Raw genomic sequence first — 23,912 nt, 5'->3', positions numbered from 1 at the left:
ATTGTTGAATGGAATTAGTTGTTACTCACTTACACTCAAGAACTTTAATAATTTTTTAAATAATAAATATCAGGGGAAACATCTTTAGGGAAACCTGTTAACTGTGATGAAAAACATAAAAGAAAGTCATGCCCTAGACTCACCTTTCCAATTTTGCAATCATAACACAATTTAAAAAACCCAGTAATATTAATGGCTTGGCTTACCTTAAAATCATGCTCAAAATCCCTGCAATGTGCTCTTCCTCAGAAATGTCATCAAACACTGGAAAGTCCATTATACCGCCCTGTGCAGTGAGTGGCATCATCTGGAAAGTGAATTTTCAATAATCTGTCTTAGATTTTGCCAGCCTTTGCAGCCTAGGCTGTGATTAGGATACTAACTTCATTTTTTTCCTTTGGTTACATTTTACCTCTTTTCCTGCCATTCTGTAAAGAATCAGAAATTAATGCATTGTTACTGATTTTAAGGTCCAGTGCCACACGTTTCCGCTGGAGTCAGTGCTACTACACAGCCCAGGATGAGTGGGCCTTGGACAACATCTACATCGGCCAGCAGTGTCCCAACATGTGCAGCGGGCATGGCTGGTGTGACCATGGTATTTGCAGGTAGGAAGCATTTGTCAGTCCCTCTTAATGCTCTCCTGATACTTCAGGTACCCTACTGTTTTCCATACTTTCCTTTTCTTGGCTGTCGTTCTTATGTTTGGATTAAACATTAAAAAAACAAAAGCACCGCAAGGGGTTGACCATTCAAGCAGCATTAGCTGCAGTTGCTCCACACCAGCCTGTCCAAGAAGCTATGCCCTTGGCAGATCCAAGCACTGGAAGAGCTTTCAGTGGCACAGGGCTGCCCTGCTGCAGGTGTCCTGGTGGCCCCTCCAGCCCTTTGCACAAGAACCCTGGCTCAGGGCCAGAGCTGCTTTGCCAAGTCAGAAGGATGCTGGGGACCAGCTCAGCTCTGCTTGGCAGAATGGGTGCTAAACCAAGGACACAGACTGCTACTCCCTATTTCAAACTTTCTGGACACCACAGGGGTTCTTAAAAAAAAATAAAATAAATTAAAAAAAAAAAAAAAAAGATACAGGGTTTTCCCATTTTCTAGTTATTTTGGTTTGTTTCCACCATACAAAACTGCAATCTCAAAATTATTTGTTATTTCACAACAAAATTCATAAGGTCTGTGTGCTACCTTAACTAATTGTTAGTGTCAAATAAAGTTCTTAAAACTTGTTATGTTTATGCCTCCTTCCAGGTGTGATTCAGGGTTTCAGGGTACTGAATGTCAGCCTGAAAATCCCCTTTCTTCAACCATCATGTCTGATTTTGAGAACCCAGATATCCTGAAGACAGAGTGGCAGGAAATTATTGGGGGAGAGATTGTCAAGCCTGAGGAAGGCTGTGGGGTCATCTCATCTGGCTCCTCACTCTACTTCAACAAGGTACTACAGAGGGCTGGGAGTCTGATAAAGGCACATACTGCAGGTTTCTGTGGAGCATAATGTGCCTGCGTGGCAAAGAAAAGGGAGGTGGCAGAAAGCTGCACACAGTATTAGAAGTGTGTAAAACAGCACAGCTGTGATCTGCAGGTAAAGAACAAAGCAATCAAAAGAGACAGGGAAGGACACATGCACTATGTATTCAAGCAGTAGCAGCTGTAATGAAAGGTGGTAATTTGCCAGTGTGCTGGAAGTGTGTATATTCACAATGCCTTACTTGTACATTTTCTTTTTTAAGACTCAGTTTGCAGCATCCAGCAGCTCCCATTTGTTTCTTCTGTACTGTCCTGGGTAAGAGATGGGGAAAGGCTGGCTTTCCAGGGACAAACAGCTTAATTTTAGGTTGCGGGAACAAAACTATTGAAAAAAACATTTTTTCAGGCTTTTAGAAAATGGTTAACCTGAAGGAGAATGTTCTTTTGTGTAACTTGGATATTTTTCAGTCAAAAAAAATAATAGAACAGAAAAGAGACATAGGGAATTCTGCTAATTAGTAGCAATTATAGCTAAAATAAAAACCGCTCTTTACGACCAGATATAAGGTTATGTGTTGTAATCGCAGATTTATTTTTGCATTTTACTCCTCAGGTCTAGTACTAAGGTTTGTTTTGTTCTTAATTGAAAGGAAGAGTATAAATGCATTTATGTGTTTCTCTTTTAAAGGTTTGATCAAACTGCCACTGCTGTCATGAGAGCCAGATTAGTCCCAGAAGAATAACCCAACATGCAATGCTGTGTAATTGTGTGTTGTTTACCTCATTACAAAAATCTAACCCATGAAATAATTTTCAGCACTCCTACATAGTCTCACATCCAGCTCCCCTGGAAATAGAGCTCTGTACTAAAAATTTTGTAATAGACCAATCAGTATAACTAGCTAATTGTGATAATTGGATTTTTATACATAATTGTCTTCCCTGTTAGATGTTTTTCCTTCTGGCTTGGTTCCTTATGCCAAGTTTCTCAAAAGTAGTTTGCTAAATTAGAATTAACCTGCTATGATCCTTCTTCTGATTCCTGCTAAGGAGGAGTGAAAAACTAATTTAGACATTCTTGGCTTCTTTCTATTGATCTCTAAGGGTTATGTTATCACTCATTTCTTGAGTAGTAGCAGTCTGTGTGCCGTCAACAGAAGGTGGTTAATTTAATTTCTGTTTAGATCTTTCTCAAGGTGTCTAGGGGCCATACTGGTAGATAATAAAAAAATATTTTTTATAGTTGCCAAACAGTTCTGTATTGTTTTGAGGAGCTCATATTCACATTTCATTTGCTCAAACAGACAATTTTTACTTGAATGTCTAATGTTTGCTGCCAGAATTAATGTTGGCTTTGTTCTGACAACTCTCTATTTTGTTTTACAACTCATTTTGATCAATTGTAGGTGTGTTCACAATTAAAAGCTCTTTCAATTAGCCCCTGCAATTCCCCTGAGGCTTTATGTCACTCATGCCCTCTCTCAATTAACCTGGTTCTGTGATTACCCCTTTGGCAGGCAGAGCTGCTGTGGGGTGCAGATATGGAAAACCCACCAGTAATATTTTCATAGCCAGAGCTTGGCCCACTGCAGGTCAGTGTGCTGGGTGCCCCCAGCCAGCCAGGACACACCAGCCCAAGGGACAGGAAGGCCGTTTGCATCCTTATTGCCCATTGCTGGCTTGATTTTACAGTGACAGTCTCAAATTCCAGTGTCTCCAATGAGGCTGTGAAAGCTCCAGACTAAATCAGCACGGTTGTATCCTGTATGAGCTTTTGGAGAGTCAAAGGATTCTTCACAGGTTTTACTGCCTTGTCATCAGTGGTACAAGCCAACAAAACTTCAGACCCCCATGTATTCAGCCTCCAGAAGACAGCCTCACAGTGTGAGGTATTTGGTAGGGTCTACAAACGAGCTCAGCACCCAGGCTGTTACACAAGCAAAGCAAAATATTCTGAGAAAGAAAGCAGTAGACATTTATCTCTGCTGAGTTTACCCTCAGCTGTGCAGAAAGAAAGGTGATGAATGGAACAGTGTTGTATTTTCCCACGAGAATAGACGGCCGCCGATGGCAAAAGTAAAAGAGTCTGCTCTCTCTCACCGGGTGGGATATTACAGCTTTTAGTCTTGAGTCCCGCCCTGCTTGGCTGGAGCCCATCCCGATGGCTCGCAGGTGCCCGAGAGACCTCGCCACTCCCCTGTCGGGGCCTTTTTCCCCAGGGAGCAGGGCCCAGAGGCAGCGACAAGACATCGCCCAGTCAGGGAGAAGCGGGAGGGGAACAGGGCTGGGTTACATTCCAGTGTGGGGGATGGGCACTGCTGGGCAAGGACGGACCGCGTGATACAGAGAAAAAACATTACAAATCTGATGAAATAGAAACCAAATGAATGCATTACAACAGAACAGGATTTAAATTTGTCTGTCACTTTATTAAAAAACACAACTGATATTTTAAATCTCAGCTCCTAAATCTTGTTACTTGTGCCCGGCTAGATCACATCACTTGCTTATCTCAAGTCTGTTTGCAAATTTGTCATAAGGAACCTAAATTTACAAGTGAGAGAGAAAACCCACAAACATTACTTAAAACATAGGTGTCATAACTTAGCCTTGGTTTTTCCTTTTTTAAAACTTTTTATGCTTGGAGGTGGAGAGAAACACGTGTTTTTTAAGGGAATTAGAAACAGTAGGCATGATGGCAGTCATGGTCCATTTTGGGGGGTGGTGCCAGGTTGCAGCTACTTTAATAAATGCAAAAATATGATCCCTGTATCCTCTCTCCAGCTGTATACAAATGGCTTTGCCTTACTTATAAAAGCTTGTGGCAGCATGATGCTGTGCTGGGCAGGGCTGTGCCAGATACAGAGCATGCAGGTCACCTCTCTGGGGACACTGCTCTCATCCTGTGTTCTGCCTTGTCACAGGCAGCTTCATATTCCATATCAGCATCTTGCAGGTTGATGTGCAAGTCCACAAGTTTAGCCTCAAGTCCCAGGGCACAAAAGGAAGAAGGGTATGGGATAATTTCAGTTACAAAAAAAGGCTTAAAGATTTTTTTTCAGATGAATATGCTCTGTGTTCTGAATATGCACAGAGTGACCACACTGATCTCCTAAATTCAAAATCATACTTGGAAAAGCTGTTCATTAAATTTTACAATGCTATTTGTTTCTCTCAGCTATGCTTAGGTAAACTTGAATCTAAATGAACAGGTTTTAGTTGAGACACCCCTGATTTACAATGCTTAGTAGTAAAATAATACAGTTTTTTGTAGGAACAAATCTTATTCAACTGAGGTATGAGGAAAAATGCCACTCCCTGGTTCTTCTGCAGGAGATGGACTTTGAGCAAGGTATTACAGGAGCTGATTTCAGGTGATTGGGTAACATTGTACAGTGCAAGATTTATTGAAATAAGATTAGAGAAATGGCCTTTTACTGCTCTATACATTATCAATAGAAAGATGAATACTTAAAAATTTAGCCCAGGTTGATTCAGGATATCCAACACCTGCTCTTTGTCCTCTGGAGTCACTTGGGACCATGGGGGAATGAAATTAAATTCTTGTGTGGAAATTGTGTTGTGAAGTTGCATTGTGTGTTGAAATCTAATAATAAAGCGCTTGTGGGATCAAATCAGGGTGACTTAAAGGATGGCCAAGCAGAACAATTGAATGACAAAAAAAAAGCCAGGTTGATACAGAAGTCAGTGTCCGCCATGTTGTACAATTTTGTGTGTAACATTAATCTGTGGTGGACTTTAAATATGCCTATTCATTGTGAAGGTGCCATAATTAAAATTATTGTTATTGTCCCTCTGTTCTTTGTATTGTAGGCTGGAAAAAGACAGTTGGTAAGCTGGGATTTGGACACAACGTGGGTGGATTTTGTACAGTTTTACATCCAGATTGGAGGAGAGACTTCTTCATGCAATAAACCTGATAGCAGAGAAGAAGGTGTGCTGCTGCAGTACAGCAATAACGGCGGGATCAACTGGCAGCTACTAGCAGAAATGTATTTCTCTGACTTCAGCAAACCCAGGTATAATTTTGACCAAAATTACCCAATCCATATGGCATCAGCTTTTAAAAATATATATTTCTCAGATTATGAAAACATGAATAATAATTTAAAGTTAAAATGCTGAGAAATCATCATTATATAGAAACTTTTTTCTGTCTGGCACAGTAAACTCCTGTCACTAGGAATGAAAAATGTAGTGAAAGTGGGCCTTAAAATCTGAAGTAAAATATAAAATTTCCTAACACTTACCTCCCATGTGAAACATGACTAAAATGATAATATCTGCAAAACATTAGCAAGCAAATACAGAACTTGCCCAAAAGAGGTGTAGAAATCCTCCATTTCCTCTAACTCTGGTTTCAGATCTAACTAACATGTATTAATGTTCAATAAGCAAAAGCTCCTTTAAATATTTAAGGAGGAGGAGAAGAAATCATGTTCAGCCTTTCAAATTTGTTGTCAGATACCCTGTCAGTGAAAATTTAGATTGTATTTGTCTGCATGGGTGATAACATGATTTCTATTATCTGTAGTCCATGTCATTCAACATACAAAAAATTTTATCTTCTCATCTTGTTATTTTGCGTTGCAATGAGCAATGCTTTAGGAAGGAAATCTGTAACTTGGCTGACTGTTCTTTTCTAGAGGTGATCCAGGCACTTGGAAGTAAAAAAATCTTGAATTTGGAATAGAATAGAGTAGAATAGAATAGAATAGAACTATTTCAGGTAGAAGGGATCTACAACTGCACTTGGTTACTCCATCCTAGGTGCAGAATCCACTTGTTAAATTTTATCCCATGAATCAAGCCCAATGCTCCAGTCAAGATTCCTCTGCAAGACCTCTTGACCCTCAAGAGAGTCAATAGCACCTCCCAGTTTGTATCATGAGCAAAGGAGTGCATTTAACTCCTGCATCCATATTACTGATAAATGCCTAGGATTGAACCTGAGGAACACTGCTGGTAACTAGTCACCAGGCAGATGTGACCCCATCCACTACAACCCTTTGAACTCTGCCCTTCAGCCAGGCACTCCCCAGCACTTTGTGAACCTAGCCATCCACAGGTGGACAACTTGTCCATAAAGATGCTGCAAGGCAAAGTATCAAAAGCCTTCCTAAAATCCAAACTGTGGCTACCCCCTTCCCCTCATCTACCAGGTGAGTGCTTTGGTCTCTACTTGGTCAAAATTATAGGACACACCCAAAAAAGAAGCTAAATAATGGAAGCTTCAATACTGGACTATCCAATACATTTCTAGACAAAACATTTTTCCTTCTGAGCAATGAAGAATGATGGCCCTCACTGAACTAAATCTACTATGCAGATTTATTTTTCTCATTTCAAATGTGGTCCAGATCACATTTTCCAATTCCTATTCTCCAACAGTAAATCTAGGAATTCTCTGGAAAAGAACTGAAAAAGAATTCCTTCTCCTCCCTCTGCCTAACTGGCAAGTGAAGTGGAATGCATGGTACAAAAAAAGTGATATAGATAAAGAGTTTGCATGTATAAAGGATTGTATGTATAAATGTATATATATAAGTGCCCTGAAATAGGTCTGGGCAAGTAACTAATTCTTGTATTTTAGACATAAGTATGATTAGGCTTGAAACTTGAACTTTTATTTAACATCATTTTTGTAAGGTGATTTTTAAGTTGAACATAAAGCAAACTTAGCAGACCTGAAGTTCATTTACAAAGATCTGTATAGGAGGCCTGAAATATTTTTACTCAAAGAAAACTGCTACATAATCTATTGCATTGTAACAGAAGGATGCTTTTGTGTACAAATAGGACCAATCATCAGAAGAGAATAAGAAATTAATTTTGCTAGCATATGTCACTATCACTTCCTCGCATCAGAAAAAAAATAAGACTTGCTGAACATGGATCAGCTGAACAGTTTAATTCAAAGCCAGAGAGCTCAAATCAGTTCCTTATTGTGTTTGCAATATAGTAATAGAGCATAAAAACCAGATATTGTCTTAAAGAGTTTACATTCTCCACAGACAAGAACAAAGAATATGTTCTTGATATGCAGTGTATAAATAGGTATCTAGATATATGGAAAAATACAATAATAGCACCATAGAACTTGGAAAAGACCTCTAAGATCATGAAATCCAACCTTTGACCCAACATCACCGTACCAACTAAATTACAGCACTAAGTGCCATATCCAGGGGGTTTTTTTAACAGTTCCAGGGATGGTGACTACTCCAGCTCCCTGGGCAGCCCAGAGAGGCCCAATGCCCAACCACCTTTTCAGTGGAGAAATTCTGCCTGTTGTCCAACCTGAATCTCCCCTGGCAGAGTTTGAGACAATGTACTCATGTCCCTGGTCACCTGGGAGAAGAGGCCAATTCCCATCTTACTACAACCTCCTTTCAGGTAGTTGCAGAGAGCAATGAGGTCTCTGAGCCTCCTTTTCTTCAGATTAAAAAATCCAAATTTCCTCAGCTGCACCTTGTATGAGTTACTCTCTTACACTCTTCCCCAGTTCCATTGCCCTTCTCTGGACACGCAAATTACCGAGGTCTTGTACACATAAGATAGATGCTGGCTTTCCTGCCTCTTTTCCCTGTTGAGTGATATATTTCTCTACAAATTGTGTTCTCTGAGGTTCTGCTCAATTTCTCTTCCTCAGGTTTGTCTATCTGGAGCTGCCAGCCGCAGCCAAGACCCCTTGCACCAGGTTCCGCTGGTGGCAGCCGGTGTTCTCTGGGGAAGGGTATGATCAGTGGGCCATCGACGACATCATCATTTTGTCAGAGAAGCAGAAGCACATAATTCCTGTTGTTAATCCCACTTTACCACAGGTAATAAGCAAGAGCTGCTGTGGGCATCCCCACAAAACAGGAGCCATCCTGTTAGAAGGCTTGTTTGAATACAGTTTTCTTTGAAAATACTGTGTCTCTTTAAAGAGACAGCTGTAGTTCTTGCAGCTGTGTCTCTCTGTGGGAATAACCTGGGTGTTTTCACAAAATTTTCAGGCTCCTAAGCTTTGTGACAGAGGATGTAGTGATGTATCTCTGCTCTGCAAAAAGTCAAGACTGAAGTTTTGGAAATTAATTTTTTTAAAAAACTGTAGAAAATAAAATTTGCAAAATTCGAAAGTTCATGATTTTGGGAATTATTCTGAAGTCAGTCTGCAAGGTGATAATACCTCTGGCTTTCCATTTCATTTCTAACAGAACTTCTATGAAAAGCCAGCATTTGATTACCCTATGAACCAGATGAGTGTATGGTTAATGCTGGCCAACGAAGGGATGACCAAAAATGAAAGTTTCTGCTCTGCCACCCCCTCTGCCATGCTCTTTGGTAAATCAGATGGAGACCGGTTTGCAGTGACACGAGATCTAACTCTGAAGCCTGGATACGTCCTGCAGTTCAAGGTATTCCTTAAACATAAATCTGTGCAAGAATATCAGTAAAACTGCCCTTAGCCAATACTTGCAAAATGCCACTGGGGCCACAGTTCAAGGTGAAAAATTAGACAATTGCATAAAAATATGTGAAGAGCACAAGTATGATCCCATACAGAATAAAATGCCATCCTGCTTTCTAGAAGAATCGCCAAAACCTTGGTGCAGGAAAGCATTTTTACCCCTCTGGAGAAGTTTTAAAGCTTTCTGTTCTTCAGCACTTTTCAGAAGTGGGTTGAAGTGACTGTCATTACATTCAAGTCAGTACTAGGAAATGCTACTGCACTGTCAAGCAAAAAAGGATTTATCCTGTCTGGGACTCTGTGAGTACAAAAGCTCCAATGTGGTTTGGGTACATTTTTTTGTATTTTAAACTACTTAAGAACTTACAAGCTGCTCTGTACTCTAGTGTGGGTTTTTCATATAATTTACTTTTATTGTGTCAATGAATATAGGCTCCAATTAGCATTTTCTTCTTTAAAGAGCTTACAAAAATTTCAGTGGTCTGACAATACATCAGAATATGGGCTCCAAAGAAAGTGTATTTGCTTTGACAAGCTCTTGTTTCTGAACCCTAATCAAAATTTTATTGAGTTTATAATGAAATCCCATTGGTGAATTCTGGAAGTTGGTTGCAATGCAATTTTAATGAGCTCCCCACAAATACATGGTCCTTACATAATTGGTGGATACAGACACTGAATAATTTACAAGTGGAATTATTAAAAAGATCAGGTGTTTACAGGCAGCTTTTCAAATATAATTCCCACAGTTCTATAAATAGGAAAGTTCGTTAGAAATACTGGGATTTGTAAAATAATTTAATTTCAACTAAAAGATATGCTAATAAAATGCTATACAAACCGAAGGATTTCAGTACCATTTTCTTGTGAGTATTGCATGTAGTTTAAAGTTTAAACTGTCTAAAACCCAAGGATACCTCAATATATAAGTACCACTTAGCCTGAAAAAGGTGCTATTTGCCTCTTCACTGCCTTCCTGTACTTCAGTAACTAAGTCTCCATTCCCTAGGTTTGATGATCAACAGCAATTTAAAAATTGTCTAGGTTAAAAAAAAATCAGTACTTAAAAATGTTTCATGCACCTTCCATCTCTAAAGTACTTGACAGTGTAACATAACTATACAAGACATAAGAATGTGTCACAGAACAATGAGTCCTTCTTTATAAAATTTATTATTTAAGGACTGAATTTATACTTTTTTGGAAAGCTTTTCAGCCTGCACATAAATGTGTTAGTCCTATTTGCGCGCTTTTGTGCGTGTGCGAAATTTCCATTTTAAATAGCAGACTGGAATAATTTTACATTGATAAGCTCAGAGACAGTAATTTGTTAGAATTATTTCATTTTACATGAATTATTTTATTTTACATTTTACATTCTACAGCTCAAGTAGAATTTTGGCAATAAAATAATGAAAACTAATATTTTTCTGATGGCTTAAAGAATGAAACTGAAACTTCAAATCAGCAGTTTCTTTCTCATTTCACCTTTTAATATGCATTTTTCTTCTTAATCCAAATTTTACTTTATATTCTGGGGGCTCAAACTGCAATGCCAACTCCCAGACATCATTCCTGCAAGGCCAGAGACAAGGCTGTGGTTAGGACTAATCCTCTGGGTGCACTGGGACATACTGGTCTGCAGATGGAATGGATTCCAGAGGATACAGCTCTTTCCACTCCCGGGCATGCGGTGCCTGCACAGAGTTTGCTGTTTGGGACTTGCTATGTGCAGAGACCCTTGGAAAGTTCTTTGCACCTTTTTGTGTGCTGAGCTCAGCTACCATAATGAAGGAATAGTGGGAGTTTTTTACTGAGAAATGTCATATTTCCATGTAGGAAACAGACGCCAAGCATCAGTCACTGTCTACCAGCAGGGATCAGGACAAGAGCTCAGAGCATTAAGCCCCCCAGCGCAAAAAGTCAAAGGTGGTTTGCAGCCAATAAATGCTAATAACAGCACAGGTTTCTTCATATCATTTCTGACTCTCTGCTCCTTTGCAGCTGAACATCGGTTGCACCAACCAGTACAGCAGCTCTGCCCCCGTGCTGCTGCAGTACTCCCACGACGCTGGGCTCTTCTGGTCGCTGGTGAAGGAGGGCTGCTACCCTGCGTCCCCGGGCACCAAGGGCTGTGAGGGCAGCTCCCGGGAGCTCAGCGAGCCCTCCGTGTACCACACGGGAGACTTTGAGGACTGGACAAGAGTTACTATTGTTATCCCCAGGTCACTCGCAGCCAGGTACAGTGCACTGTAAACCAGCCATGCTGGTGGGACCTGTGGACTAGCTGATTTAGCTGCTTCCAAAATGGTACATCAGGGAAAAAGTTTCAAAGCTGTGAATAAAAGCAGTGTTAAAATATGGCAGATCTGGGGGAAATATACTGTGCTGCCCAAAGAAGTGAGAATCTTCCATTTTAAAGGTGTCAGATTGGTCTATAATAAATAATTAATTTACAAAGCAGCAAGGAACCCAGCACTTTTTAATTTGACATCAATCCCTTTATTGTCTTTATCCGTGTCATCTAGGTCAGAGGTACCAGCAAGAGAGTAATAAGTCACATGAATTAAGCAACCCATTTGAACAGGATTAATTTTAGTTACCACTGGGAAAAGAAACCTTAGCAGGGTATTTGAGCTGATGCATAATGTGCTATGCCACTGAAGGCAGCCGGGACAGCCAGAGGCAAAGGAGGGAAGAATGGTAGTTGTTCCTGTCTGTAGCATAACCTCAGCACCAGACTAATGCAAGTGAGAAAACATCAGATGGTGGAAGACACAAATAAGCCTTGAAATCAGGAGGCTTTTCTCAATCTTATCTGGATTTGGCTGCAGTTTCTCCCTCCTCTTACTCTGTATCTTACTCTATCAGTAAAACACCCCAATCTGATTTGTTGGATGCACCAAGCGCTGCTACACAACCACCCCACCAGGCCCCTGGCCGTGTCCCCCTGCCTCCTGCCTCTTGCTCCCCCAGCAGCTTCTCTAGTGCTGCTTCTGGGTTTCTGACCCATCCTCAATCCCATTTGAGTGTGTGGCATATTTTGTAGCAGGGGGGCCAGTGCCTCTGCCGCAAAGATTTGAAATAGCAGTGTGTGTACCATAACAAGTTTGTCCTTTCTTCAGTAATTAGCCAAGAAAAGCAGGTGCCAAATTGCACAGATCTGACACCAGCTGATTTGATTTACCCAAAACAAGCAGGGCAGAATCAATAGCAGCAATCTGTTTGGCATTATGTTCAGTAATGTGATCGGGAATTAGAAGCTCATGCTAATACATTAAAAATGTAAGTATTGTGACTGCAACGAGTGCCTTAGCATGTTGAGAACTCGTTTATTGAGAGCCACTTAGGAAATCATGGTTTGTGGGTTAACCAGAAAGCATCCCATTTCATTATTTGGTACCAAGTATGAGAATGATGATCACCTACCTACCAAATCCCAGTGCACAGCAAAAAAGAAAAAGGAATTGGTTTATTATTTTTTAGGCAGAGTAGCAAGGAGGATATTAGTCAATCCATTATATTGGCAATGACATCTTAAATCTGTTCATCTCTCTGGAGATTATGTAAAATCATTCAGCTAAAAGTTAAAGAACAGCAATTTATAACCAGTAATTAATATATTAAAATATATTGTCTTCAACAAGTTTCCTATGCAGTGAGTCAGAGCTGTGGGCAGAGTGGGAGCTTCCAGACAAGGTTTCTTAAAGAAGTCCTCCCACTGAGTCATGAGGTCAAGAAAGGACCCCACTGCTTTCTAAACTCCTTCTCAGAGAGGAGCCTGGGTGCAGCTGGATCCAATCTTAGCCGTAGACTTTGTCAGTGATTTATGTAGAAAGGATTATACAGGTGTAACAGAACCTTTACACACTTTGTTCTTCAGGATTAAGGATGGTAAACTAGATATATTTATATAAATATGTTTATTATTTATTATGATAACAATTAGACAAGAAGATCTTAATCAGAATTATTTACTATGCAGTATTGGATCTATAACAACTATTATAATAGTGCACTATGAAGCAACATTGAAGAAATTGTATCAAACCAATTCTATTAAAGCTAGCAAAATAAATTATTGAGAAGAGATTGATGTTACTCACCCATACAATGACCATTGGCAAATTTCTTGCTCAGCCTCAAGGATTAATCTTTAGGGGCATCCTCACCCAGTGGAGGAATCTGCAGCCACTCAAAGAAAGGGCATGTCAGAAGAACCTGCCCTTTTTGGGACTAGAGTATGAACTGACAGACTGTCTCTGGGTCAGCTATGACAGCTCAGCAGCCTTAAATAAGTTATTAGTGATATCACTTGTTTTTTCCTTCATCCATGTTTTACCAGGTCTACCATATCTCCACCTCACCATCTCGATGTTTAACTTTGGGATTGAAGAGTCAGAATGGTTATTTGCCATTCTATTCAGAAAGTGGCTTTTTTTCCTTGTATCCAAATAACTTAAAGGTATTTTACTCAAAAGTGTACAATGCCATAATAAACTCTGCATTGCTGCCATTACTGAGTTCCTTTCAAAAATACTATAAGAAATGAAGTTCTGGGATTTTGATATGTAATTAGCAGTTCAGGTTGAACTGAGTAGTAAAAAGCATCTTCAAAGTCACATCTAATCATTCACTGTTGTTGCTAAAACCATGTATTTGTTCTTTGCCTCACACTGATGGATACGGGCCAGAGAAACAGAGTAAGTCAAAACACAGCCAAAAAGTCTGGAAGAAATATCCTTGAGCAATGTTGCACAAATGTAGCACGACAGAAATCCAGGCATCCTATTTGCAAATGGCTAATTTGGGAAAAGGCCCCGTTAATCTTAAGCAAGGAGCACTAGCTGTTGAAGGCAGGAGTAGCAATACTGTTGTTTTTTCCCTGCAGTAAGACGCGATTCCGCTGGATCCAGGAGAGCAGCTCCCACAAGAGTGTGCCTCCTTTCGGCTTGGACGGTGTCTACATCTCGGAACCTTGCCCCAACTACTGCAGTGGCCACGGGGACTGTGTCTCGGGGGTCTGCTTCTGTGACCTGGGCTACACGGGTAAGACAGCCTCCTCAGGTGTGACTACAGTAAACACTGTCTGAGTTAAACCTCTAAACCTGACCTCTTGTTTTTTCCTCTCCAATATTCCGGAAAAATATATGATGACATACATTGCATGGGCTGCCAAGAGGAATCTTTCTTGCTTTGTTAAATTAAATTCGGCACAGGCAAAGCAGAGCAGCTGAAGGCAGCAGACACCGTGGATGTTTCTGGCAACCACAATCTTTGAACATCACCATCTGTATGAATGGGAAGGGACTAGTAATAAAAGAGAAAACAAAATAAAATATTATAAACTGAAAAGTCTGCTTAAAAGCCTTTGGATCATCTTCAAAATAATTGTTGCCATTTTTGAGTCCCCTGGCCATCAGATGGCATGGGACCAGGAGGGAACATATGTTCTGACAAGCCCTTCTGTGGAAAATTCTGCTCACTTGTGGTTTCAGGGGCTTTTATGCTGAAATAGGAAAAAAAAAAAAAAAACAAAACCAACAAAATGCAAACCCTGTGGAAAAAAAAAAATGATTGACACAACTAGTTGCACACTGCAATCTTTTCAACCCTCAGCTAACAAAGACATAAGCTCACATCTTTTGTTCAATTTGTTTAAAATTAAATAGAAGGATAATGTTTTTTCGTTTGCAAAAAATGCCTTATCAACATAAAGTTTGGCTGTTTTTCACTTAGTGAAATAAGCCATCTTAGAGTTTGGAGGAAGAGGGCTTATTCTTCCTACAGAAATTTGTAAAGTGGGTTTAAAAAGGTGCAATCCAGTCAAGTGGGTTTAAAAAGGTACAATCCAGTCATCAGGACATTTTCTTAGAAAAGCTAGGTGCTTTGTCACATATAGATGCAACAGAGCCCTGTGCCAGTGTACTGTATCTGACTCTTCCTCTGTCCAACACAGTTTCACCAAAGCATCTCCCTCTGTTTTTTTTCTTGAAGCATCGCATGGAACCTGTGTATCTAATGTGCCTAATCACAGTGAGATGTTCGACAGGTTTGAGAGGAAGTTAAGCCCTCTCTGGTACAAGATAACAGGAGGTCAGGTTGGGACAGGCTGTGGTGTGCTCAGTGACGGAAAATCTCTGTACTTCAATGGACCTGGCAAAAGGGAGGCAAGGACTGTTCCCCTGGACACCACAAATATCAGGTAAGTGCTCAGTGCTGCTTCTCACAATTGCCTGAAACCATGGCAATGTTCTCTGTTCTTTCCTCTTGCAAGTGTGGACATGAGAAGCTGGGGAATGTTTTTTTTTATGGTAGTCATAACCTGTAGAAGAACTCTGAAAGATAGAAAAAATACTTTTTTGTTCATTCTGGTATACTATTTCCTTTTTTTGAAAGAGAATACTTAGGTTAGAAAGAGTGGAATAGCACAAAATAATTAAGATAAAATATTAGCTCTCTGTCTTTCTGAGAAGAAAGGCAGAAGACATGGTCTTGAGAATACACAAAACCTAAGCCTCTGCCCATAGCTGGGGAGAAAAGCTCCTTTTCCTCTGGCTGTGTTGAATCGCAGGCATGAGGATGGCATAGCAAGGAGCTGTTGTTTACTTGCCAGATGTTGTGAATTACTCCACTTGTCAGAAGTGCAAAGGAATGGAATGTGAATTGTTTCTGCATAGCCAAGAGACTAACAAGCCTTCACCTCTCTCCCTGCTGGTACTGAATCTGCTACATTGGTAGCAATTATCTTCTTCTCTCAAATTGCCTAGCTGATTAATGTAATTAGGATGAACAAGGGGCTGTTAATTCTAACCATTGCTTGGCTTGGAGTTTGCTGCTGCCTTGTCCAGTCTCACGAGACATTAGGCACCTGAAGCCTTGAGCATCCTACAGTTTTTGCAGTTAGCTTAATAAAAGACATTTCTCCTGACAAATACTGCTCTGAGAGTAAGTAGTGCCATGATTTGCTCCATTATTGAATTTCTGGGCTCACTCAGCAAAGACTGGCCAGAGGTTACCGTAATCACTCTCCAGCTCAGGCAAGCAGGGCTCTGTAGGACAGGGTGGGGGCTGCTGGTTTGGGGGAATCCTCAGCTGTTCCCTGGCACTGCACCAGCCACCTTCTCTCCCTGCATGTCTGACAAACACGTGTCATAGTTATATGATTATGTAAATTAGTTATTAATTAAACTAGTTAATTGTTTGACAAATATGCTTTGGACAAGTACATGTTGGCCCTGGAACTCTGGGAAGATGTGAGCACTTCTATTACCCTGTCTTCAAATCCTGTGTTATTAATCCTGGGAAGCATTATGTTAGAAATGGTCTAGACTACTTCCTCAAGAGGTCTGCGTTCAAAACAGTATTTTTGAGTTATTCCTTCTTTCATGGAGAAATCTTTTTATAAAAAGAAAAGTATTGCCTTTAGTTTTAATATTACTTTGGAACCACTTTTAATGCGAGATATTTGTATATATAGCTTTTCATTTTTGCAAAGTTTGAACAATTTTAAAAGCCAAAAGGCATTTTAAAATTCTGAGCAATGATCTTTCTTGATGTTTTTAATATACTACTACTTTTTTGAACAAGAATGTGGTTATCTTGTATCTTAAAACTGCCTCAAAAACAGAAATGGCCAGAGAGACACTTGGCAAAAGCAACTGTGATCTCTCTTCTGACCGTGTACTCACAGTGTGAGCTGCTCTTCTGCTGGAACTGACTGTTATGTCAAAATAAATCAGCTTTTTTTTTTTTTTTTTTGGTAAGCATTGCAGTGTTCAAGGTTAACTCCCTTGAACAACTCATGCTCAGAGCCACATCGCTGGGCTGTTTGCTAGACAGAACAAAGTGGTCATCTCAAACGCAAATGGGACTAACATGGATTTTTTCTTTCTTCAGTGTGTGCTCAAAGGTAGTAGCCACCTGATGCTGCTTGACCAGAACATGGACTTTTTATACTACAGCACTTACCCCAGACTGCTTCTGTGTTCAGAAGAGAGAATAGCTGCTTCATAAGGGCAACCCAACTCACCCTAAAAGAGCAGCTAGCAGAGGCCAGTGCTTTGTCTTCTGCAAATGCGTATTTCTTTCTTTCATTAACCGTAAGGCACCCTGAGTTGGCCATGTATAACTTAAATATTCAGCTTCAGACAAGGCACCCTGAGTTGGCCATGTATAACTTAAATATTCAGCTTCAGACACCTTGCTCTGAACAGATGCATCCCACTTAAATGTTTGAGGCCATCTGTAACATAAACTCTGTCTTTTTTTCTAGAAGCAAAGGCACATGAAATCTGTGAGAGTGTGAAGGGTTAACTGAAAGGCCCATATACTGAAAAGAAAATAATTCCTCAGCCTAGAAATTTTTTTCGTTATTGGAGTTAAATTTAATGTCATTTGAAAGGGGAGATTAAAAGGAGGTACTTTTTCCCATTTTGGTATTACTTTTTGCATTCAGTAATGCCTTGCATAGAATTCAGTTATCTTATTAGGGGTCATCTTAGCCCCTGCACAGTTTTCTTTTATTTTTGCAAGGGTTTTGGTGACTGAGTAAACAGCAGGAAAATATGCCTTGAAAGGCATACTGTTAGATGTGTGGATTGAAGGTTGTGAATAGGAAGGCTGAAACTCCTGCAATAGATTTTTAAGCTGCTTATTTTTCAGGTTAATAGTGTTTTCCCAAACCTTTTAAGATTTTGTTTTGTTAAATCATGCATGGAAGAGCCTGATAGAAAAATTGAAAAATATTTCAAGATACTACATTTTTATTTTCATTCTGAATTCCTGCAGATCTACCTATGTATCTTCCCTACCATCAGTTACAGCTTTCTGAATGTGAAGTGCAAATTTCATGTAGGGAATATACAGACTTTTGTTTTCTCTAAGTGCCAAGACCATTTTCCCTTTCACCCTTCTCTTCCCAGCAGAGCCTGGTCCATGGGGGCTCGGTGTCCCTGGTTTGCTCTGCTCTAAAGGGGTTGAGGTTTGCCAGCCTAGGGTGTGTGGTGCTGCGCAGGGGAGCAGCCCAGCAGGCCACCGCCACACCCAGGTGTCACACCAAAAGCATTTCAAACTGAAGCTTGTGCCCGGGAGACAATGACCATAAAAAAACCCACTCAGATTTTAGTATATACATTAAGTGGTATTGTAATCTTAGCTTCGTTTGTCCTATTGCCTTTTTATTCCCTTATATGATTGGCTACACCATTTTTTTCCAGATATTAGGAGAATGTCACATAGCACTAAGAGAGGTGTGTCAAAGTTAATTTCACCCAGACTTTTTTTTTGCCTTACACTTCAGAAACCCCCTGGAGTCTCTCCATTCCTTCATTATTGCACGGCCCAACACACCAAAGGCACAATTTCACCAGCACTATTTCCATCCTTCTGACTGACAATGTGCAACATGGATGCATTTTGGTTGCTGATGAGCTGCTGCCTCCCATTTTGATGGCCTGACCCTTATGACAATCTTAACTACCTGTTCAGTGGGAGCATTTGCACACAGTGCCTAGCTGGCATCCGTGGAATATACATACATTTTTTCCAAGTGGTGACATCTGGCTTGTTAGCTGACTTGGCTCCCATCTGCTTTCAGACTCCATCGCTAATGATTATGCAGCCATCCCAGGGAGCTGTTCTGGGTCAGACACTTAGAGATCAGATGGGCTGATTCACCCTTCTGCAGAAATGGGGTTTTGCTCCTTGGTTTTGCTTTTTAAGGATCTTCACATTTGGCAAGAATAAAAGAATTCCATCACAGGACTGTAAATCTATTCACCTCTGATGCTTCTGTCTAGAGTTTTATTGCCTGAATACTGCCTCCAAAGACAGAGCTGCAGCAAACAAATAGAACCTACCTGGCTAACTGGTGTGGTACTGTGAGCTTGACTGTCTAGAGCTGTCTATGGGGTTATCTCAGCAATGAGATTGATGAAGACATTCTGGCTTGTCCTAGATCCTATGGATATACAAAACATCTCAGACAGTGGACAGATTTTAATAACAGAACTGGAATGTGGCTTTAGAACCTGGATTTAGAGGAGGATTATGATATTGTGTATATAACATTTGGTGAGGGAAATTGGAATCCTGTCTGCATTATATTGGCTCTGACTGTAGTCATGTAGCTTCTCTGTGATTTTACCAAATTTACTACAAATTAGGACCAAATCCTCTAAAGCAAAAAGAGTTATCCTTGTAGAGAATTATTTGAGTGGCAAAAATACACGTCAAAATTTATATTTTAAATAATGATGTTATCTACATGCAATAGAATTAATGAAGCCTGATTTTCTATCATCCTAATTTAAAAATTGGCCAGGAGGCAAGGAGGAAAATGGCATTGCCAACTTGTAACATGCAAAATCTCATCATGGGGTTAAGTCCACTTTCTCTGCTCTGCTCAGAAGCTGTTTTTGCAATGGAGACAACCTCTGAAGAATGTGTCAGTTAGGGGGTGATGGCATTCTGAGTCATCTCAATGCTCTTTACCTTAGTTATGACCCAGTAAGACTCAGGTGAATTCCTGAGACCTGCAGTGAAATTTGGGGAGTAAGCAGCAGGGCATTAATTGAAATTAATTTTTGTTATATAGCACAGTAGTGTGTATCTAGGAGAAAATGTAAATACTCTAAAACCACAGAGTCACAACAATAAACACAAGCTCAGCAGGGTTACTATGTCATTGCTGCAGATTGGGGGGAAAAAAAAACCAACCTAACAATATTTTGGAGCACAAGGATAGAATAATAATTCAAATATCGCTAAGCAGGGATGTTCCAGACTAACCCAGAGTTCTGTCAATAAAACCAGCAATCTTCTCTCAAGGAGTATTGCAGAAAGTAGTTTTGGGAAAAATTGAAGACATGGAAATATGCTCATGCAAAGATTCAGATGCAGCGGTTGCTGTGGTTTACAGTAGAAAGGAATAAGAGAAGGTAGGGAAGTGATAAAAATACTGACTGCAGGGCAGGTTGCAAGAAAAGCAGCTCAGGAACATTTTTCTTCACCATTTCTTGATGTGAGAACAAGAGAATATTCAATGAAATCATAATGTATAGGTTCAAAATCAAAAGGTTTGTTTCACAAAATATTCAGTGAACTCACTGCACTGAAAATTGTTTACATCAAGAATTTAAGGATATAAAATGGATTGGTGGTTTAGGAGCATATAATAATTTTATTGCAACTCTAATGCTGTATTTTAAAGCTCAATTCACCCAGTATCCAATTACAATAGGCCAAGGTAAGATCTGATTTAAGGAACAGCTTTGTCTGCTTTGGAGATGTTGCAACTTTTTTGTAAGAAGGAACTGCTAACTTCTCATACTCACTCAAAAACATATTTATTCGGCACAAGATTAATAAACCATATCACTTTCTTCTGTCTTGGGTCCTTCACTATTTACCATGCTCATGTTTGGTATCTCTGAGAATAGGGCCAATCAATAAGCCTGGAATAATGAACTAACTGAAAATGCCATTAGTTAAGAGTTGCAAATTATCCTGACTGATCTTGTACTATCAGATGATTACACTTCTTTTCTATCCTGTGTTCTTTAAAAGGCTAGTTCAATTTTATGTACAACTTGGAAGCAAGACTGTTGGTAACTCCTGCAACAGACCAAGAGCCAGGAATGAAGGTAAAGCCCCTTTTCTTCATAATAAGCCTTTTTCATTTTGCAGCTTCTGCAGTGTTTTTGCCTTTTGCTGCCTTTACAAAATCAAGATTTTTTTTTTTTAACAAAAGTCACTTACCTCCTTAGTTTTCATAAATGTTGGAGAAAGCTATTTACTTTTAATGGATATTTCTAGTTATAATTAGTTACACCAAACCTAATGGTGATCCATCTGTAGGAGTAACTGTGGGAGCTGTGCTTACAAAGCAAGGTGTAATAGCTTGTATTAAACGATTTGATAGTGTTAGGAAACAGGTACATTTATGAGTCCACAGGACTTTACATAATGTCTGAGATAAAATGAATGAAATTCAAGTTCAGGATAAAGTGGGCAAACTCCATTTCTGAACTGAAGAATTGGGTACCTGAGAACTTGTTCATCTTCTCAACTATACCAGTGGGTCTAATAAAAAATTGCCCTCCAAAACAAGCTTATGTGTGATTTGCCGAAAACACAAGATTCTAAAGTTGCAGCTGAAAATTCATTTAGTATGAATAAATTCATCTCTCCCAGTTGTCTCCTCTCTTATTTGACTCATACGCTTAAAGTTACTGTGGTGGAGTGTAGTATGCAGAGCTGAACAAGCTGTACTGAGTGAGGTCTCCAATGCTGCACTTTTCAACTTGCTCTCAAAACTAGTAAATCTGGTCTCCCACCGAGAGCAACAATTTTATGTGATGCATATCAGATCACACACCGATTTACCAGGATTCACAGCCAAGGGCAACAGAAGGGCTGATGCTCTTGCTACACCTGTGGAGATGGCCCCACTCCCAAACATCTTCGGACAAGCCAAAATCAGCCATCAGCTTTTTCACCAGAATGCACAAGGCCTAGTCCGCCAGTTCCACCTAACTCGGGAAGAACAGGCTCGGGCAATTGTGTCAATGTGTCCCTCATGCCAACAACACACACTCCCAGCCCTGAGTGCAGGAGCAAACCCCAGGGGATTGAAGAGCTGTGAGGTATGGCAGGCGGATGTGACACACATCATGTCCTTTGGTAGGCAAAGGTACGTCCATGTATCTGTAGACACCTTTTCTGGAGCTGTCTATGCCTCTGCCCACACAGGGGAGAAGTCTAGTGATGCCATGAAACACCTAATACAGGCTTTCTCTTTCCTGGGCATCCCCAAATCAATAAAAACTGATAATGGACCCACGTACACATCCAAGGAGTTCAGAAGCTTCCTGCAGCAATGGGGAGTAGAGCACAAAACAGGCATCCCCTACTCCCCGACAGGTCAGACCATCATGGAAAGGACCCACCAAAATCTCACAAGGGTCCTCAGCCAACAATATCAGTCTCTAAAATTAGAAACACCCCAAGTCCAGTTGTCCAAAGCCTTGTTCACTCTGAATTTTTTAAATTGCACGTTTGAAAATCTTAACCCACCAATTTCAGAAAGAACTGCCAGGTGCAGCTGAAAGCAAAGCCACCAGTAACAGTAAAGGATCCAGCAAGCAGGGGAACAGAGGGTCCTCATGATCTGATCACTTGGGGCCGTGGGTACACCTGCGTGTCCACTCCCTCAGGTCCCAAGTGTGTGCCAGCCAAGTGGGTGAAACCTTTCATCCCTAAAACTGCAAAGCCACCTGCAGAGGCCCCACAAGTGGCCAGTGCTGCCTGAAGAAGGAGAAAGCACCAAACCCTCTCCTTCTAATTATCATTTTCCCTTAACAGTATTTTTCTGAACAGTTTATCTGCACTAGATGTCATTTTTTTTCTTCTTCAACTTTAAAGGTACTCAAGGTCCGAACTCTGAACGTCTCCCATGGACTGAGCCTTCCTCCATCTCAATTTAATAAGAAAGAGGGAGATGTTACAGTGTGCTAATTGGGTTTATATTGTGTTTCATTTTTGTATTGGGTTTGTAAGGTTTCCCCTGTTCCCCTTGGAAACGGTATCATGTGGTCTGTCCCTGCTCAGCTGTGCCTATCCTCCCACACTGGAATGTAACCCAACTCTGTTCCACTACCACTTTGTCCCTGATTGGGTAGTGGCTTGTCCCTGCCTCTGGGCCCTTCCTCCCTGGGTAAAAGACCTGCGAGAGGGCAGGGCACACTCCCTTTGCCTGGGAACGGGGACAAGGAAGGAGCTAGCTACTGGCTCTGGACTTGCCAAGGGGCTGGAACAGACATAAAGCCTTGATTTTACCCTGGGGAAAAAAAAAAAAAAAAAAAAAAAAAAAAAAAAAAAAAAAAAAAAAAAAAAAAAAAAAAAAAAAAAAAAAGCCTGAAGGGGAAACAGTTACCTTTTCCACCCCCTAGACAGCTGAAACCGAATGTGCTATTAAAGCATCCTGAAGGTTTACTGTGAAAGCAAAAAACCCTCCCCCAAAGGAAAAAACCCTTTTCCCTGAGGAACAATGCCTCTGAATAAGATCTTCCCTTAGATCCCAAAGTGATAATACTTACCAAACATCCAGCATTCAGACAAGTCTTTCCTTTCTTTCCCAATCACTCCTTTTGCCTGAGACTGACCTTTTTGGTGCAAAAAGAGCTTCCAGTCTCGGTTCCCAGGGTCAGCTTTCCACGAATATGTGGTCACCTTCTCTGGGAGCAGCCTGCTGTTCAAGGGGCTTCTTTGCAGCACCCCGATGGGTTTTTAAGTGCAAAGGAAAAAATTACAGCCCTAGCCTGTGGAATCCTGTGTTTCAGAGACTCCACAGCAAATGCCAAGCCTGACGGGTCTGTGTCTCTGTGTGGGTGGGCTACGTTTCATGACTCACGTGCTTGTGTGAGATTCCTCGGCCACGTGCTCCACGCATGGTTCTTCCAGCTTTCTGGGAGTCCCTTGTGGCTTTGAGCCCCACATTAGGTGCCAGCTGAGGGGGTTCTTTTCAGAGACCGAGACAACCATTGATGGCAAAAAGAAAGAGAGTCTGCTCTTTTCAGGGGAAAATCAAGGCTTTATTTGGGTTCCAGCCCCTTGGCAAGTCCAGAGCCAGTAGCTAGCTCCTTCCTTTTCCCCATTCCCAGGTGAAAGAGACTGCCGTGCCCTCTCCCAGGGCTTTTCCCCGGGGGGCAGGGCCCAGAGGCAGGGACAAGCCACTGCCCAATCAGGGATAAAGTGGGCGTGGAACAGAGTTGGGTTACATTCCAGTATGGGAAGGTGGGCACTGCCGAGCAGAGGCGAACCGCGTAATACAAGGGGAACAGGGGAAAACGTTACAAACCCAGTATAAAAATGAAACACAATATGAACCAAATTAGCACACTGTAACAGTGGAGGACTGACTGATACTTGTGTTTGAGAAGGATCAGCATTCTGGGAGCAGATT

The 23,912-nt window shown here is 40.8% G+C and overlaps 1 protein-coding gene across 2 annotated transcripts in view; it reads left to right on the top strand.

Moving 5' to 3' along the window:
• RELN (reelin) overlaps positions 1 to 23,912 on the top strand; it is a 279,101-nt gene that overhangs the window by 200,428 nt on the left and 54,761 nt on the right. For both annotated transcript variants that reach the window (XM_040061406.1, XM_040061404.2), the window contains exons 23-31: positions 471 to 608; positions 1,255 to 1,441; positions 5,308 to 5,513; positions 8,147 to 8,318; positions 8,694 to 8,894; positions 10,952 to 11,187; positions 13,839 to 13,996; positions 14,945 to 15,152; positions 20,516 to 20,592. In XM_040061406.1, the coding sequence (XP_039917340.1) occupies positions 471 to 608; positions 1,255 to 1,441; positions 5,308 to 5,513; positions 8,147 to 8,318; positions 8,694 to 8,894; positions 10,952 to 11,187; positions 13,839 to 13,996; positions 14,945 to 15,152; positions 20,516 to 20,592 (1,583 nt within the window). The remainder of the gene's footprint in view (positions 1 to 470; positions 609 to 1,254; positions 1,442 to 5,307; positions 5,514 to 8,146; positions 8,319 to 8,693; positions 8,895 to 10,951; positions 11,188 to 13,838; positions 13,997 to 14,944; positions 15,153 to 20,515; positions 20,593 to 23,912) is intronic.

Source organism: Hirundo rustica, chromosome 4 (genome assembly GCF_015227805.2).
Source record: "Hirundo rustica isolate bHirRus1 chromosome 4, bHirRus1.pri.v3, whole genome shotgun sequence".
In the NCBI taxonomy this organism is placed as follows: Eukaryota; Metazoa; Chordata; class Aves; order Passeriformes; family Hirundinidae; genus Hirundo; species Hirundo rustica.
This window is presented reverse-complemented; position numbering and strand designations above follow the sequence as displayed.